Below are 18,975 nucleotides of genomic sequence, written 5' to 3'. Positions count from 1 at the left end.
CGCAATCAGCCAAACACAAGATGTTCTGTCCACAGGACACCACGGAACTGAAAGCTCTGAACCACCCAGAAGACGAGTCAAGTTTCTACTTCGCAGTGCATGAGTGGACCTCTGTTAGAACTGGCAGTGGATGCTGTTGGACGGTCCTTGGTCCAAGTGGAGGCAGTGGGCCTCCTGAAATCAGTGGACTTCTGGAAGCTCTCCAGAGTGAAATGGCAGAGAACTTGTGAGACCTGTTGGCATGATGCTGGGCACAGCTGGGTATGGGGCTAGGTGTCGAGCTCTGAGCATTACCTAAAGAGACTGTGAACACTGTAGGTACGGACCTTGAGACAGTAAAGCCAACCCAAGTGGCCAGGAAACCATCCTTGAATGAAGCCAATTGACATGATGCCCCCACCACATGGAGAGAACACTGAGGTGGCAAGGAAAGCGTGTGTGTGTGTGTGTGCGTGCGTGCGTGCGTGCGTGCGTGCGTGTGTGTGTGTAAACATCACATAGTTAACCCAGGAGCTGGGAACACAAACTCACAAGTTCAGGAACTGTGTCTCTGTACTCTACTTTTTTACCAAAACTCCCTTTTTCATTTGACTGCAATCAAGCCATCAAGTTGAGATGTGAACCCAGAAGCAGTCTGGAAGATGCCAGTCCTCTCTACTCAGGATATCAGCAGACCTCCAGCTTGAGGACCTCCAGGATATCAGCGGCCCCAACTTGCTCACATTTCAAGGCCCACTGCATTAATTTCCAAACAGACTGAGGAAGCACAAAATAAAGTTGTGTAGGAGCCTCCCGGCTGACACGGATACTGACCCCAAGACTGTCTGATGCCCAAACGCCTGAGAGAGAACACAGTCCGGGGGGACAAGGCTGGTCCTGCTTCACCTGCAGCCAGGCGGGACTCGGCAGCACAGGACATGGTCACAGGGCGAGAGTCGGTGTTAACTTGCACGGCAGGTCACTGCCGCCTCTTCACTGCAATCAACGCCGCTCCAGAATTCTACTCGTAAAGCAGAAACTTTTTTATGGGGTCTGGCAGAGGCAGCGAGGGGATCAGATGGAGGCGGTATTTGCCGAGCGCTCTTCTCACAGCCACACGGCACAGATTCAGCAGGGACCTGGGGACACCTGGAATGGGTGAGAGGAAAGGGAGAGACAGAGGAAGGGGGGGTTAATCCAGTTTCTCCCCTATCGCTTGGACCAGAGGCTGGTGGGGACGGCAGGCAGGACACAACAATGCTTGCTGCCAGCATCCCAATTTCAGAGGCGAGCCGGCTCTGGTGACAAAGGCCTGTTACCTGCTCCTTCATCAGCACAAGGAGCACAATCTTCACTATCCAAGCATCTGCTCACCTCTGCTGAGTTCCCTAGGCAGAGAAACGAGAGCTGACCACTACAAGCCCTGATCCTTGCCCTCTGTCAGCCACTGCTCTTGGTCTACCCCAGAAGCTCCAGAGGGGTTTGAGGGGGACAGACCAAGCAATAGAGGAGGGTAGGCTGATCATTTTACTCTGGGTGAAGAAAAGCCTCACTGTCTCTGCCTTGTGCAACAGGCATGAACACAGGCAGCCCAACTATCAGTGTGGCTCCAGCTGACCAGTACCAACTCTCAACAGGAGCAGGTTTTAATGACCGCTTTAGGGAAAGCCAGTAACAAGAACACAACACACAGACGTTCTCAAGAGGTAAGGGACTGGGGAAGGGTGGTCACTCAGAGGCGCTCAAGACCCAGGCAGGACAGAGGGTCAACTCCTGAGTCCCGGAGAATGATAATGAGACCACACCACGGATGAACCCGACTCCCTGTCCATCAACTTAATTCCCTGGCAGAGCCCTTCTTCATAAATAAGCAAACCTCAGACTTAATTCTAGCAAAAATCAGACTTAGTTCACAATCCAGAATGATGGTATTTGAGTGGAATTCAAGGAGGAGTCAGGCGCCCCAGAGAAGGAAGAACTTGAAATCTATTGTAAAGCAAACACTTAAAAGCCATAAAGGCAAGAGTGAAAGAGTTTCAGATCACAAAGTAGAGCAAAGGAGTAAAGAGAACAGAATCCCAGGAACTCTGAGAACGTGTATCTTTATAGATTCCTTGCTATTAACCCCTGGTGTCCAGGAATTTAAAAAGAAACTAATCCAGAAGACCATTCTAAAAAATTCCTAATCCTAACTGAAGGTTCTGACCAGGTGCTAATTAGGAGGTTTTTTTTTTTCATTCTGCAACTTGGTTCATTCAACCAGTTTAAAGAGACAGCCAGGCAGAGCTGAATTAAGGCCACTTACTTCTGGCTTCTTTAAAGACCTGCAGCGCCTCGGGGTCCACCTTCCTCCTGCCTCTCGACTCTGGGCCCAAGGACTCCCACTTGACCAGGTTCAGGTTGGCTCCAAACTCCACCAGCAGGCTGACAAAGGCCGCCTCGCAGCCATGACGCAGGACGGCGTCCATGACGCAGCCGGGCGAGCCCCTGTAGAAGCCCTGCGTGTTGACGGGGCCGTTGCAGTTGAAGTCCGGGTTCGCCCCCGCCTGCAGCAGCAGCTTGAAGCACTGCAGGTTGTGGTAGGCAGCGCTGATGTACAGCGGGCAGACCACCAAGGAGGTGAGCCTCCGTGAGAAAGGGGGCTGGGCGTCAGGAGTCAAGTGGTGGTTGACATCGACGTCCGCCCCATACCTGCAGAGAGACACACGGAGAGTCAGGCCAGCATGGTCGGCAGATCCTCGACGCCCCAGCACCGGAGCATCCCCTGCTCACAGTGGACCCATGACTCCCAGCAGGCACCACGGTAGCTCAGAACCTTGGGATCCTCTCACACAAGAAAACTCCTAAGGGAATTCTTTCTAACCTGTGAAGACCCAACAATCCCACGGCTATTTTAACTATTTCAAACAAAGATAAAGAAGGACAATTCCCAAATTCATCTTATGCAATGAACAACAGAATAAACCCCAAACCAAACAAAGGTCATACCATAAAGAAAACTTATCAGTGACCTGCACTTAGGAGCATCAACTTACAACCTCCAATTAAACGTCAGCAAAGGGACTCCACACACATTAAGACAGCAACACACGATGACCTCATGGGGGTTATTCCAGGGGTGGTTCCTATATCAGAAACTCTATTAACATAATCCATCATATTCACAGAACTAAGGGGAAAAGCTATGGATGTGACTGGTGATGAAGCAAGGTCCGATGCTGTAAAGAGCAATATTGCATAGGAACCTGGAATGTTAGGTCCATGAGTCAAGGCAAACTGGAAGTGGTTAAACAGGAGATGGCAAGAATGAACGTCGACATTTTAAGAATCAGCAAACTAAAATGAACTTGAGTGCGTGAATTTAACTCAGATGACCGTTATATATCTACTGCTGTGCGCAAGAATCACTCAGAAAAAATGGAGTAGCCATCACAGTGAACAAAACAGTCAGAATACGCAGTACTTGGATGCAATCTCAAATATGACAGAATGATCTGTTCATTTCCAAGGCAAACCATTCAATATCACGGTAATCCAAGTCTATGCCCCAACCAGTAATGCTGAAGAAGCTGAAGTTGAATGGTTCTATGAAGACCTACAAGACCTTTTAGAACTAACAGCCAAAAAAGATGTCCTTTTCGTTATAGGGAACTGAAGCAAAAGCAGGAAGTCAAGAAACACGTGGAATAACAGGCAAATCTGGTCTTGGAGTACAAAATGAAGCAGGGCAAAGGCTAAGAGTTTTGCCAAGAACGCACTGGTCATAGCAAACACCCTCTTCCAACAACATAAGAGAACACTCTACACATGGACATCACCAGATGGTCAATACCGAAATCAGACTGGTTATATTCTCTGTGGCCAAAGATGGAGAAGCTCTATTCAGTCAGCAAAAACAAGACCAGGAGCTGACTGTGGCTCAGATCATGAACTCCTTATTGCCAAATTCAGACTGAAATTGAAGAAAGTAGGGAAAACCACTAGACCATTCAGGTATGACCTAAATCAAATCCCTTACAATTATACAGTGGAAGTGACAAATAGATTTAAGGGGCTAGATCTGACAGAGTGCCTGATGAACTATGGGCGAAGGTTTGTGACATTGTACAGGAGACAGGGAGCAAGAAAAAGAAATGCAAAAAAGCAAAATGGCCATATGAGGAGGCCTTACAAATAGCTGTGAAAAGAAGAGAAGTGAAAAGCAAAGAAGAAAGGGAAAGATATACCCATGTGAATGCAGAGTTCCAAAGAATAGCAAGGAGAATTAAGAAAGCCTTCCTCAGCCATCAGTGCAAACAGAGGAAAACAACAGAATGGGAAAGACTAGAGATCTCGTCAAGAAAATTAGAGATACCAAGGGAACATTTCATGCAAAGATGGGCTCGATAAAGGACAGAAATGGTATGGACCAAACAGAAGAAGAAACTAAGAGGTGGAAAGAATACACAGAACTATACCAAAAAGATCATCACAACCCAGATAATCACGATGGTGTGATCACTCACCTAGAGCCAGACATCTTGGAATGTGAAGTCAAGTGGGTCTTAGGAAGCATCACTATGAACAAAGCTAGTGGAGGTGATGGAATTCCAGTTGAGCTATTTCAAATCCTGGAAGATGATGCTGTGAGAGTGCTGCACTCAATATGCCAGCAAATTTGGAAAACTGAGCAGTGGCCACAGGACTGGAAAAGGTCACTTTTCATTCCAATCCCAAAGAAAGGCAATGCCGAAAAATGCTCAAACTATTGCACAATTGCACTCATCCCACACACTAGTAAAATGGTGCTCAAAATTCTCCAAGCCAGGCTTCAACAATACACAAACTGTGAACTTCCAGATGTTCAAGCTGGATTTACAAAAGGCAGAGGAACCAGAGTTCAAATTGCCAACATCATCTGGATCATTGAAAAAGCACGAGAGTTCCAGAAAAACATGTATTTCTGCCTTATTGACTATGCCAAAGCCTTTGACTGTGTTCAGTTCAGTTCAGTTCAGTCACTTAGTCATGGCTGACTCTTTGCGACCCCATAGACTGCAGCACATCAGGCCTCCCTGTCCATCACCAACTCCTGGAGTTCACCCAAACCCATGTCCATCGAGTTGGTGATGCCATCCAACCATCTCATCCTCTGTCGTCCACTTCTCCTTCTGTCTTCAATCTTTCCCAGCATCAAGGTCTTTTCAAATGAGTCAGCTCTTTGCATCAGGTGGCCAAAGTATTGGGGTTTCAGCTTCAACATCAGTCCCTCTAATGGAACACCCAGGACTGATCTTTAGGATGAACTGGTTGGATCTCCTTGCAGTCCAAGGGACTCTCAAGAGTCTTCTCCAACACCACAGTTTAAAACCATCAACCATCTTCAGCGCTCAGCTTTCTTTATTGTCCACCTCTCACATCCATACATGACTACTGGAAAAACCATAGCCTTTGTTGACTAGATGAACCTTTGTTGGCAAAGTAATGTCTCTCCTTTTTAATATGCAGTCTAGGTTGGTCATAACTTTCCAAGGAGTACTTACTTTCCAAGGAGTAAGCGTCTTTTAATTTCATGGCTCCAATCACCAACTGCAGTGATTTTGACTGTGTAGATCACAACAAACTGTGGAAAATTCCTCAAGAGATAGGAATACCAGACCACCTGACCTGCTTCTTAAGAAACCTATATGCAGGCCAGGAAGCAACTGTGAGAACTGGACATGGAACAACAGACTGGTTCCAAATAGGAAAGGAGTACGCCAAGGCTGTATACTGTCACCCTGTTTATTTAACTTATATGCAGAGTACATCATGAGAAACGCTGGGCTGGAAGAAGCACAAGCAGGAATCAAGATTGCTGAGAGAAATATCAGTAACAGATATCAGCTATGCATATGACACCACCCTTATGGCAGAAAGCGAAGAAGAACTAAAGAGCCTCTTGATGAAAGTGAAATAGGAGAGTGAAAAAGTTGGCTTAAAGCTCAACATTCAGAAAACGAAGATCATGGCATCCAGTCCCATCACTTCATGGCAAATAGATGGGGAAACAGTGGAAACAGTGGCAGACTTTGTTTTTGGGGGCTCCAAAAATCACTGCAGGTAGTGACTGCAGCCAAGAAATTAAAAGATGTTACTCCTTGGCAGAAAAGTTATGACCAACCTAGACTGCATATTAAAAAGCAGAGACATTATTTTGCCAACAAAGAGGTCTGTCTTGTCAAGGCTATGGTTTTTCCAGTAGTCGTGTATGGACATCCGAGTTGAACTATAAAGAAAGCTGAGCACTGAAGAATTGATGCTTTTGAACTGTGTTGTTGGAAAAGACTCTTGAGAGTCCCTTGGACTGCAAGGAGATCCAACCAGTCCATCCTAAAGGAGATCAGTCCTGAATATTCATTGGAAGGACTGATGCTGAAGCTGAAACTCCAATACTTTGGCCACCTGATATGAACAACTGACTCATTTGAAAACACCCTGATGCTGGGAAAGACTGAAGGCAGGAGGAGAAGGGGATGACAGAGGAGATGGTTGGATGGCATCATCGACTCAACGGACATGGGTCTGGGTGGACTCTGGGAGTTGGTGATGGACAGGGAGGCCTGGCGTGCCGCAGTCCATGGGGTCTCAAAGGTCGGACACGACTGAGCAACTGAACTGAACTGTAGGGGAAAAAGCCATAATTGTCTCTCAAACGCAAAAGAAGCATATGACAAAATTCAACACTTAGACATGTTTAAAAACACTTGATAAAATAGAATATGAAGAATACTTCCTTAACATGATGAAAAATATTTCCTCATCCTAGAAGTCAGCATCTCACCTAATGGACAAACATGAGCAGCAGCCTGGCCAGGAGCAAGACACACCATCCCACTTTCTGGCCCACTATTTCTAAAGGCGTGTTTATCTTTTAAAGTATTAGTGCAACTAAACAGAAAGCAATTAGCTGATTAAAATTGGAAAGGAAGAGGTAATTTTTCCTATTTACAGAGGACATGACTATGTCTGGAAAGCCCTAAATAATTAATGAAAGCACAACTAACAAGCAATGAAGTAGCAGGTTTTATACCAATAGCCTTTACATATGCAAACAAAAACAAGTTACAAGATAAAGTGACAAATATTTCATTTCTAACAGCAAAATAAACTTTAAAGTGAGATAGCTAAGCATAAACGTAACAGTAAACGTCCAAAGTTTGCATGAGGAAAACTGTATTTTATAATTAGAAAAAAAAAATTTTTTGAAAGTCACAAAAGCAGACACAAGACATACCACAGTCTTGGATAAGAACACCCAACATCATTAAGAAATCACTGAGTTTATTAATATAAATGAAAATACTCTTCCTAGACCTAAATAAGTTGATTATAAATATAAATAGATAAAAATAACATCCCTGAAGCTAAATAAATCAATTATAAAGTTCATTTGGAAGATCAAACAGGACAAGATATAGAAACAAAGTTTTTTAACATGAAAATTAAAGAAAACCTTTTTCATGCCAAAAAAACAGCAGCAATAAGGGAAAAATTGGAGAAAAGGTAACGAACGGTTAACATCCTTACTCTCTAAAGACCTTCTGAAAGGAGATCAACAGGTACACGAGCCAGAGACAGAGGAAAGGACGGTTAGCCTTGCTCGTAACAGAAACGCACGTTAAAACTACTGAGAGATATCACTTCTTACCTATTGGACTGCGGAAAATGCAAAAGCTTCCTGACCAGGCTTTAAAGAAAAAGGGAGTCTTATCCATTTCTGGGGTCATACCAAACGTAGCAATCTCTGCAGAGGGAAATCTGTAAAACCTGCAAAACTCCGAAAAGCCGTATACGCGAGGCAGTCCATTAAAACAGCACCCACAGCAGCTAGAGGCAGGTGACAACCCACAAGTTCATCAGGAGGGACCGAGTGATCGGTGGCCAACCCACGGTGGCCCATCTGACAAGGGACAAGGCGCAGGGCAGGTGCTGCTCTGGCAGTCTCCAGGCCACTGACGAGTGCGGAACGCAGGACGAGGAGCAGGCAGTACGCTGCTGTCCACCCTGGGAAGAAGGCTTCACGGAGAACGTGCATACGACACACACCCAGACACACCAAGACACACGGGCGTGTCTGCTTAGTGTTCAGTGGTGCACAGATAAACCACAAAACTTCTTCAATGGTTCTCTACAGGGCAGGGATGAACCAGGTGAGGGCAGAAGCTAGACTTCTTTTAATACACTGTTTTACAGATTTGACTTTGGAACCATATAAATACACAATGTAAAAAACTGAACAGCAATCCCTAAAAACTGAAGCAAAAGGACACACCGTAACCCACCTGTGGGTCCAGCTAGTGCCTGTCTGTCCTGCCCACCAAGCTGGCTATTCCTTCAGGTCCATGGAGCATCAAGAGCAGCCAGACTGCTCTGAGCACCAGAGTCGCCTGCAAGGCCTGCAGCTTCGAGCAGCCCCAGAGGCGGGAGCACTCTCCCCAGCCCTGAACTAACCTTCACAGCTGTTTAGGTGCTGAACTGGACTAAGGCCTCAGGCTGTACTCTTTAACCATCGGTGTATAACAGACACAGGAATGTAGACGGAAACGTGTCCAGTAAGAGGGCCTGCAGACAGCAACACCCGGCAAGCAATAAGCACTCCCAGTGTCCAGATCTTGGCTTTTCAACATCATTCTCCTTGGAGAAATGACAACCCAGGGCTGAATCAGGCAAAGTACGTATGAGCCCAGAATAACTCTAACTCCACAGGAAACCATGAGTCGAACATAAATGGATTAAAAATTTGATGAGGAATAAGATATATACATGGTTGCAAAGTACCTATCCACGAAAGTATTTATTAATCACAGAGGGAAAAAGAGGAGCTTCACAACAGAGAAAGCTGGCAGACACCGCCCTGGTCAACGAATGAAAGGGAAGGTCAGCAGTACTGGGACCAATGAAACCGCGCGCAGCTTGACCGGATGCACGGAGAAGAACAGAGCCTGGCTTCTGAGAGAGTGTGCCCTGCCCCGGAGCTACCACTGGAGGCGGCACTGCGCACGGAGCCCCCACCGCCCTCCCAGACCCCAGACCCCTCACAGACGCTGTCGGCACAGTCTGTCTCACATGAGGGCAAGAGGCATGATGACGGGGTCCACCGTGCAGGGGCCCAGGGTGGAGAGAAGAGCAGCAATGTCAGGGCTTGGTAAACACTTGGGCCAACACTCACAGCCAGCAATCCTGTCTCATCATCCGTCTCTTCCCCAGAACAGATACCGCGGCGTCGCAGCAGCACGGAGCTGAGGAAGACAACAGCGGCACATGGACCCACGGGCTCACAGGACACCGCGCTTCCCCTCTGATGCCGTGGAGCACCGTCAGCCGCAGAGCACCGTCAGGCACGACAGATGCACGTGGCACCTGTCCCACAAGCTGTCCTAGGAGCGACCAGAGAAACCTTCTGACCCACAAACCAAACCAGGCAGAAACTGCCATTTCACTTCATACGACCAATTAAGAGACCCGATTTCAAGCACTGAAATCTTTTTCCTCCTTATTCTTAGGAAGATGTTTTCCAGAATGTTTGTCATTTTGGGCAACACGACAATCTGGTATTAGCTGAGCTGTGGGAAAGACAGCCTTCATCTGCTCATAAAAACGTACTGGCTGCAATCCAGTTAATTTTAATCCTGAGTATTTTCCAAAATTCCCGTACTGCTTTTAATATTGCTGGCCAGGAACCATGGGACAACTGCATAAATCAACATAACTTTTGCACACACAGAAATACCACTCCTTACCTTTGTAAAACAAAATACCAAGGGAAATGAGAAGCGGAAGCTACTTGCAGAGGGACGTCAGACCACAACAGTGACAGAGAGTGCCCTGCCCATGAGGGACAATGACACAGGGAAGGCAGGAGTTGAGTTTGGATTATATGTAGGTTGTGTTACTTGTTCAGTAACTTAACCCCATTCTTCAGAAGTCAATTATCGGGTCACTTAGAACATAGGAAACTTTACAATAGAGTCGTATATGCTCTTGGTAACTCACCATACAAGTGACATCCTGTGCTCCAGCAGGATGTCTGAGTAATGCTTTATCAAGAAGGGCATCTGGGCATGTACCTCAGAGTCAAGCCTGCGGCTAGTTCAAAGCACCAGTGCATCATGAACTGATTCACATGCCCAACGGGATGTCTGGAAGCGGGACGAAATTTCACGGACTATCCTATGCCTGTGCTCAGTCATCAGCTGTGTCTCTCTGTGGATTGTATGTAGCCCGCCAGGCTCCTCTGCCCATGGGATTTCCCAGGCACGAATACTGGAATGGGCTGCCATTTCCTCCTCCAGGAGATCTACCTGACCCAGGGGTCAAACTCACACCTCCTGCATTGGCAGGTGGGTTCTTTATCACTGAGAGTGAAAGTCGCTCAGTCGTGTCCGACTCTTTGCGACCCCATGGACTATACAGTCCACGGAATTCTCCAGGCCAGAATCCTGGAGTGGGTAGCCATTCCCTTCTCCAGGAGATCTTCCCAAATGAGGGATCGAACCCAGGTCTCCCGCATAGCAGGCGGATTCTCTACCAGCTGAGCCACAAGGGAAGCCCAAGAATCTTTGGGTGGGTAGCCTATCCCTTCTCCAGCAGATCTTTTCAACCCAGGAATCAAACTGGGGTCTCCTGAACTGCAGGTGGATTCTTCACCAGCTGAGCTACCAGGGAAGCCCTGGATTGACCCTACTGGATCCATTTCCAAATTAATGACTTACATTCTCCAAGACGCAAAGACATGGGACTGAAGCGGCTTAGATTCTTGGGCTAAAAATCCTTTAAAAAAAGGGGGGGGCGGGGGAAAGCACTGCATTCCTTTATCCCTCTAACATAACAACCATATCACCCGCATTTATCTTTCCAAAAGCCGACTCCAGAGCCATGTGATACGTAAAACCTTCTGATTTAATAGAATATATTTTCAATACCTAATTTAAAAACCACGCTCTGCACTGGGTGAGATGCCCTCAGAACCACCCACTGTGCCTGTAACAATGCTGTAGTCCTCCTCCGCAGTCCCTCCTGACACAGACAGCCAGCTGAATAAACTCCACTCGGTCCAACCACAGAAGAAACTGCCTCCAGAGCAAGGGAAGGGACAGAAAGCACTGCGGGGCACAGGACTGAAGATGCAATCTTGTTCAAACTGATTAAATGACAATCATTAGTGCAGTTAAAGTAAGACCATAAACCATCTAAAACAACAGAAAGGGAAAGCAAAGAAAACACAAATCATGGAACACAGACATAAAATAAAGGTATAGTTAAGACAGAAAGTTAACAGAAACAAACCTAAAATCAGCTACAGCGATAACGTTAATTGTATTCAGAAACAAAGAACCCCAGACGGTCAAACAGTAACTGAGCACACAAAGAGTTACTTAAACCCACTAAGATTCAAACTAAAAGTGACAGAATGCTACGAAAATGAACCCTCAATGAAACCGGTGGTTTCCTCTTGCTTTCATAAAGGGAATAATCCACAGGCAAGAATTTTTATGAGCCCAATTAGCATCAAAATACAGAAAGCAAAACCATGAGAAATACAAGGGGAAACTGACAAATCATAACAGTAATTAGACACTAACAGACTTCTCTGAATTTGGGGCAGATCCAACGGTTAAAAATGTAAAAAACAGAGAGAGGGACTCTGAATAGCATTAACTGAAGCTACCATCTTGTACTATGAAACTACAACACCTGTGATTTGTACTTTGTTACAAGGATCCACAAAAAAGCAGTCTGATTTTAAAAAATAATTTTTTAAAAAGAGAATCTTCAACATGGACATTATATGATCTGTATTATCTGGACACAATACAATAAAATTAAAAGTTCACAGCAGTTTTTATTAAACTGTTAAGAGCCTCAAAACCTATAAAAACAAAGAGGAAATCAACCTCAGTGGCACCCCACTCCAGTACTCTTGCCTGGAAAATCCCATGGACAGAGGAGCCTAGTAGGCTGCAGTCCATGGGGTCGCTGAGAGTTGGACGTGACTCAGTGACTTCACTTTCACTTTTTACTTTCATGCACTGGAGAAGGAAATGGCAACCCACTCCAGTGTTCTTGCTTGGAGAATCCCAGGGACGGCGGAGCCTGGTAGGCTGCCGTCTATGGGGTTGCACAGAGTCGGACACGACTGAAGCAACTTAGAATTTTAAAAGTTTAGCAAAAACAAAGCTCTAGGCAAAAGTAAGTTAATAACCTTAAAAGTTTACATTGTTAATCAAGAAAACAATGAATAAGCATGTAACTCAAAAAGTTAGAGAAAAAGTAGAGGAAAACCAAGGAAAACAGGGACAAAGATAGATAAAAATAGAAATTAACCAGTAAGAAAACAAGAGAACTGATAAAGCTAAGAAGCAACTCTTAAAAAAGACAAAACAGACAAATCCTGTCACAAGCCTACTTTGAGATGGGGAGAAAATAAGGAATGAGAAGGCCGCTGCGGCAGCGGGGCGCAGTCCAAGCACTGACCTGATGAGGGCCTTCAGGATGTCCGCCCGGCCCACGCGCGAGGCGTGGTAGACGGGCGTGCTGCGGTGGTGCCGGCTTCCGTTGGGGTCGGCGCCGGCCTCCAGGAGGATCTGGGCGCTCTCCAGGTGCCCGTTCACCACAGCCACGTACAGAGCCGTCTGCCCCTTCACGTCCACCAGGTCCACCTCAGCCCCCTTGCGGATCAGGAAGTCCACGCAGTTCCCGTGGCCCGCGGTGGCGGCGATGCGCAGGGGCGTGCAGGGGAGCCAGCCGCAGCACCACACGGACTTCTCGTTGATGCGGCTGAGAGAGAGCACAGGGAGCCGGGCTGGGAGGCGCGGGACACGCCGGCCGGGAGCAGGGGCGGCCCTCGCGTTAAGAACGCCTCCAGGGACTCCGCTGCAGGAGAGCTTTCACACACTCCCCCTGCCGGGCCCACGCCTGCCGCAGGAGCCCCAGCCCACGGACCAGGAAACCTGAGGCACAGCTAGACAGCACCGGCGCTAAGAGCAGCCTGCACGGAAAGCGGCCCTCAGACCCGAGAGCCCCGTCAAGGAACGCCACAGCCGTGCAGTTCACGGACCCACCCCGTCACCAGCTGAGGCGCACGTCACCTCACGCTCCCGGCTCTGAACAAAGCCCAAGGATCCAGACCACCGAAGCAGTGACCCAGAAACACGCGGCGGGCCAGCGCTCCTCCTTCAGCTGGGAACTAGCTTCCACTGGCCAAGGAGGCCAAGGAATGCTCCAAGCACTCATCACCAAAGAAATACATCCCAACAGAAAAATACCGTCAAAACACTGGAGATTCGTGGAACCCAAGTATTAGAAGAAACAAAAACAGTACTTGAAAAAGCAATATGAAACTAGCTGGTCTAACACCTAGCTTAACTCTCCTTTATTTCTCTATTGTTACATCTGCAGTACCACGGAAATTTAATGTTTTCGTCAGACTCGAGTCACTGATATTAAATATTCATGTGCAATCCATCTATTTGCTCTGTATGATGACCCTTTCCGGATATTTGAAACTATTTTTAATAAATAAAATATCTGTTCTAATGAAATGATGCTAAGACATTAGAAGGGAAGGAGGAAACCTATTTCTGTATTGTTAGAAATCCTTCTCTGGGGAACTACCCACAAAAAAGGGGTACAAATTTCAGGATCAATATGCAGACATTTCTCCCATCAACGCACTGCCAGCCTAGGCCCGAAGGGGAAACAGACACACAGAAAAAGCCTGGAGTTTCCAGCTGCAGATGAGTTTCAAACCTATCTGAGATTCCAGTCTCAGACACACAGACAGCCAGCAGAGTCTCTGTGCTCCCCCCAGGTGTCTCGAGGAGGGAGACATGATAGCAAGACTCTGATGCTACTGATCAAAGAAGGGCTTGCACTGGTCATGGGACGTGGCAAGGCAACAGGCAGGGCGCTATCAACAAAAGGAGCCAGAAGGTGGGCGCCCAGATCCCCCCGGGCGAGGAGACAGCGGACTAGAGGCTGAGCCCGGGGCCCTGCAGGCCGACGCCTGGGGGCCTGAACAGCCAGGGCAGAGCATGTCAGGGTGCTGTCAGGTGCGGCTCGCCGGGGAGGCTGGACACACGGGGGCCTGATGCAACACTTCAAGGAGAGACTTTCTATACCCGACTCAGGATAAAAGCCAGATGAGGCTCGCAAAGGCACAGGGCCGCTCCTGAAGAGATAGCGAGGCTGGCATCAGGGGTAACCTCAGGGAAGCTGACACCCGGACAGCACCAGACGGTCACTGACAGAGCTGGGCCTGAACTCACGTCTCCAGGCCCTGTTTCTCTGGCTACTGCCCACAAGCCTGACGGTGCTTCCCTCAGTCCCCTCTCTCCCCGCCCTCTGGAGCTGCAAAGTATCAGGGGCTCCCCGGCTCCGGGCAGCGCCTCAGCAGCGCTCACCTCCGGTAGCTCTCTTCCTGCAGCAGGCTCCGCAGGGTCTGCAGGTCCCCCACGTAGGCGGCGTCGTGCAGCCTCGTGTCCTCGCAGTGCTCCAGCGGGTGGTCACAGAACTGCTCCCTCAGCCACTCCTTCAGATTAGGACCTGCACTGAAGAGAGGGGCGCCTGTCAGCTCCGGGAGGCCCTGCCAGGAGAGCCAGCAGGGGGCGCCGCCCACCCAGGACAGGGTTAGTCCTGCAGTCATGTCCCACTCTTGACGACCCCATGGACTGTAGCCCGCCAGGCTCCTCTGTCCATAGAATGCTCCAGGCAAGAGTACTGGAGTGGGTTGCCATTCCCTTTCCAGGGGATTTTTCCAACCCAGGGATAGAACCCTCGTCTCAGCATTGCAGGTGGTTTCTTTACTGCCTGAGCCACCAAGGCAGCCCTTCCCACCGAGAGGGTGCTCTCCAACTTTCAACAATAGTGCACCATTCCCCTGCCTCCAGAAACTTCCAGAGCCAGAGAGACATAGAAAATCTCCTTGAATAAAGCTAGCATGTGCCCAACATCAAACCAGGCAAGAATATAACGTTTAAAACTTTGGCGGGGTGAGGCATCAAAATCCAGACCTACTTAAGAACAGAGAAGATCCTAAATAATATATTAACAAAGCAAAATTTGAAATATAAATCAAAAAAAAGTCACCACAGGACTTCCCTGGTAGTCCAGTGCTTAAGACTCCAAACCTCCACTGAAGGGGGCCTGGGTTCCACCCCTATTCAGGGAACTAAGATCCCACAGTGTGGCCAAAAAATAAGGCAACATAAAATTACTCTAATTTATTCCAAAAATGTCAGTACTGGGGAAAAAAACATAAAATCCTCTCCTACACTACAAAAAGATGCTTGAATTTAGCAAAATTCAGTACCAAAAAAGTACTGCTCCATATAACATGAATGACTCTGCCATGCTAATCTAGGTAACAGCCTCACTACATAGGAGTCCCCGTGAGTGACACACATTTTGGTACCTCAGATGGGTGCACTTTACTGAATGTAAACTGCACCTCAGTAAAAAGGAAAAAAATTTTTAAATACAATGATATAAATAGAAAGCCAGACCTATATAATGAAGACTGTAAAACTAAGAAACAATAAAGGCTAGAATGAATGCTGAAAACCACACAGTGTACTGGGATAAGGGTCAATGCTAGGAAAATTTTAAGTGATACCAAATAAATTAAGGGATTTAACAAATCTCTTTGGGGCCTTTACATGAGATATGACCAAAATATTCTAAAGGTTTATTTGGAAATAAAAATAAGAAACACTTTCAGCTTATTCAGTGTGTATGAGAAGACATCTACCCTACTGTTGTTGCTAAGTCACTTCAGTCGTGTCCGACTCTGTGTGACCCAATAGATGGCAGCCCACCAGGCTCCCGTCCCTGGGATTCTCCAGGCAAGAACATTGGAGTGGGTTGCCATTTCCTTCTCCAACACATGAAAGTGAAAAGTGAACAGTAGAAATTATCTCTCATTAGAATCAAAAGACAAATAAAACAGTCAATTGCCCAGAAAAGAGCTTAGCATAAATAATATGTCAGAAAGGGGCATCAAAGTTAAGTGAGGAATGGGAAGAGGAGTTGCTATAAATGGAATGCTCGTGTCTCCCAAAATGTTCTGCCAAATAATATGCTGGGAGTCCTAACACCCAGGTGATTATTAAGAGGTAGGAAGGACCTTAGTGGTTAACTAGGTCATGAGGGCAAAGCTGTCATGAATGGGATTAGCACCTTTATAAAAGAGACCCTGGAGCGTTCCATGGCCCTTCTGCCACATGAGGACACAGCAAGATGGGCATCTACGAACCAGGAAGCCCTCACCAGACACGAAATATGCCAGTGCCTTGGTCCTGGACTTACCAGCCACCAGAGCCGTGAAAAATAAATTTCTGTTGTTTATAACCCATCCAGTCTACTCTGCTATCACATTCTGAATGGACTAGACCCCAAGTACTGGTCACTCTTCAACAATGCAGGTTTGATCTGCAGGGGTCCACTTATACGTGGATATCTTCAGCAGTAAATACCACAATACTGCACTGTGGTCGGTGCCTGGTGGAATCCCTAGATGTCCGGGAACCTCACATGCAGAGGACCCCCAAGTTGTCCCGACAGTCAACTGTAGTCAACAAATTTTGTACAATGACATACCTACAGCTGACCCTTGAATAACATGGTCTGAACTACGTGGGTCCACTCGCACACAGATTTTTTTCACTAAAAACACACTACACTACACAATCCACGGCTGGCTGACTTCTTGGATGCAGAACCTCAAATATGGAGGGTCAGCTGTAAAGTCAAAGAAGGATTTCTGATTGTGGCGGAGCCCTGGTAACCCTCTGGGTTGTCAAAGGTCAACTGTGATTGAGCTCTTCACCTCACCATGGAGCCTTAAATGTCTTCAGATAATTAAGAGTTCTATAAACTTAATTACATTGACAGGAAGCAGAAGGAAATAGCATGAACTCAGACTGCTTCACCAAGTCCCCACAGTGCCAGGCAGCCTAGCACATGTGACCCTGCCACAGGTGGGCTCTCCAATCCTAAAGTTGCTTTTCATATCCAAATCAAATATTCTGCCTACCGACTGTATACAAGGCTGGGCCATAGTACACTCCAGGATTTGACAGTTCATTACCAGAGGTTAGACACAAAGGCCCCAGGTCATTGGGCAGAGCCGGGAGGGTCACTCAAGCACCCGCCATGACCAGGCCTCAGCAGATCAACAAGAAGGCTTCGAGAAGACCTTGGGCCCCCAGGCCAATCCTCCTCCAGAAGTTATTCTCCACTGAGTTACCCACAAAGTGGAAAAGTTCAAAGTAGGAATAAGACACAGAAGCTGTAAGGAGACTGACACACTTTTGCTAAGTTCTCCTCCAAGCCTGCCTTTGTTGGCCTCTTCCAACCTACCACCTGCCCAGCTCCAGATTCAAGATAACTTTCTGTCTGCATTGTTCTGGTCAGCTTCTCCAACGACAATACACCACATAAGCATCAACCTTGACCCCTCTACTCCCAGGCGAGCAACACAGTAAACGCTAAAACAGCACCACCTGGATATCAGACTGTAGGGCAGAGTCAGTCTGCCTTCCTTCCACCAGACCACCCTCCACACCGGGAAGCAGCGGGCAACCCTCCTCCTCCTCCTGGACACCTCTCCGTCCTTCCCTCACGCTCACAGGAAATGGTGTCCAGGACCCTAAGGTCTGGCTGTACCTGGGGCTAGTCGATACCAACCAAAGCCTGGGATGCTTTGTTTGTGTTTTTGTTCACTGGGGTATCAGTTCCTCAAACAACTGTTTACTGGATAATGAATGGAGGGAAGGATGAAAAGCACTACTTGCACCTGTCTCCAAATCAACATTATACCTTAAATTCTGGCACATTTAGGAGTAAGAGTAAAAAAATTCTTCGTTTATTACTAACTAACGAACTCTGTGGAGGGGTGTCTCATTGGATGTGCGTGTACCGTCCGCAGCATATAGAAGCACCTGGTACCCAGGGCAAACTCAAACAGGCAAGGAGGGGAACCGCCACCCACCGACCCCAGCCCACAGGTTAAGAGGAAGCCGCTCCCGACCGCGAGCAAATGCACTCCCCTGCAGATTCACACCTGCACAGCAGGAAGATTTCAAGCTGGAGACTCCCCCCAGTCCCGTGGCTATTCTGGGCAGTGGGCGTGAGCCTTTCTAGCCCGCTAAACTAAACTCTGTCGGGGCTGCCTCCCCGGCGGTGGGCCAGGGCCCCTGCAGCGGACTTGCTGTGTCACTGACAGCTCGCTGGGGGTGGCGTTATCGCGGTCCCTTGCCCGTGCTAGGGCTAAAGTCGGGGCAACAGAAAAAAGGGCACCCGCCCTCCCAGGGGCTGACCCCTGGGGCTTTTCACACCTCTGGGTGCGCTCAGAACTGGAGAATGACCTACGTCCTCTTTACGGTTGGGGGCGGGGGGTGTCGCCTCCAACCCCCCAGGCAAGCTCCACAGGAGGGGAAGCCGAGCACCCGGGCCCCGGCGAGCCGCGCTGACCGACCCCGGCGGCTCCGTGAGGCCCTGCCGGTCACGAGCCGACGCGGCTTGGCCGCGACTGCCTCGGCCCCCTCGCCCCCGCCGCCCCCACAGCCTGGCGGCCGCGCGCGCACATTACCTGCGGGCGCCGGCCCGGCCCGCCCGCCGCCCTCCGCCATGGGCTCCGGCCTCCAGCCCGTCCGCAGCCGCCTCCCCCCGCGCGGCCCGCCTCAGAGACCCCGCCGGCTGGAACCACTTCCGGAGCCACAGCGCGCGCGACCGCTTCCGGCGCCGCGGGCAGCGGCCGTGCGAGGACGCGGCTTCCGGCGGGCGCGCGCCTCCCTCAAGGGCTTCTGGGGCCTCCCGCTCCCGCTACGCTAGCGACGTGAGGTCCAACGGGCGCTGGCGCCTGGGCGCGCGCTGCCGCGGACGAGCTCTGGGGGGTGGGGTGGCGGTGGGGCGGGGGGCGGGGCGGGCTGTCGGGCCCCGCCAGGGCTGTTTGTCCACAGGAGGAGCGGAGGAGTC

At 48.6% G+C, this 18,975-nt stretch overlaps 1 protein-coding gene across 1 annotated transcript; it reads right to left on the bottom strand.

Moving 5' to 3' along the window:
* Positions 1–1,000: 1,000 nt before the first annotated feature.
* On the bottom strand, positions 1,001–18,629 carry ASB1 (ankyrin repeat and SOCS box containing 1). Its single transcript, XM_068966575.1, has 4 exons — positions 18,590–18,629; positions 14,403–14,544; positions 2,285–2,670; positions 1,001–1,128 (listed from the first exon to the last, which is right to left on the bottom strand). Exons 1-4 carry the CDS (start codon positions 18,627–18,629, stop codon positions 1,001–1,003), a joined length of 696 nt encoding a protein of 231 aa, XP_068822676.1.
* Positions 18,630–18,975: the final 346 nt, after the last annotated feature.

The sequence above is a fragment of the Capricornis sumatraensis genome, chromosome 2 (genome assembly GCF_032405125.1).
Source record: "Capricornis sumatraensis isolate serow.1 chromosome 2, serow.2, whole genome shotgun sequence".
Classification (NCBI taxonomy): domain Eukaryota; kingdom Metazoa; phylum Chordata; class Mammalia; order Artiodactyla; family Bovidae; genus Capricornis; species Capricornis sumatraensis.
Note: the sequence above shows the minus strand (reverse complement) of the source record. Positions and strands in the feature narration are given on the sequence as shown.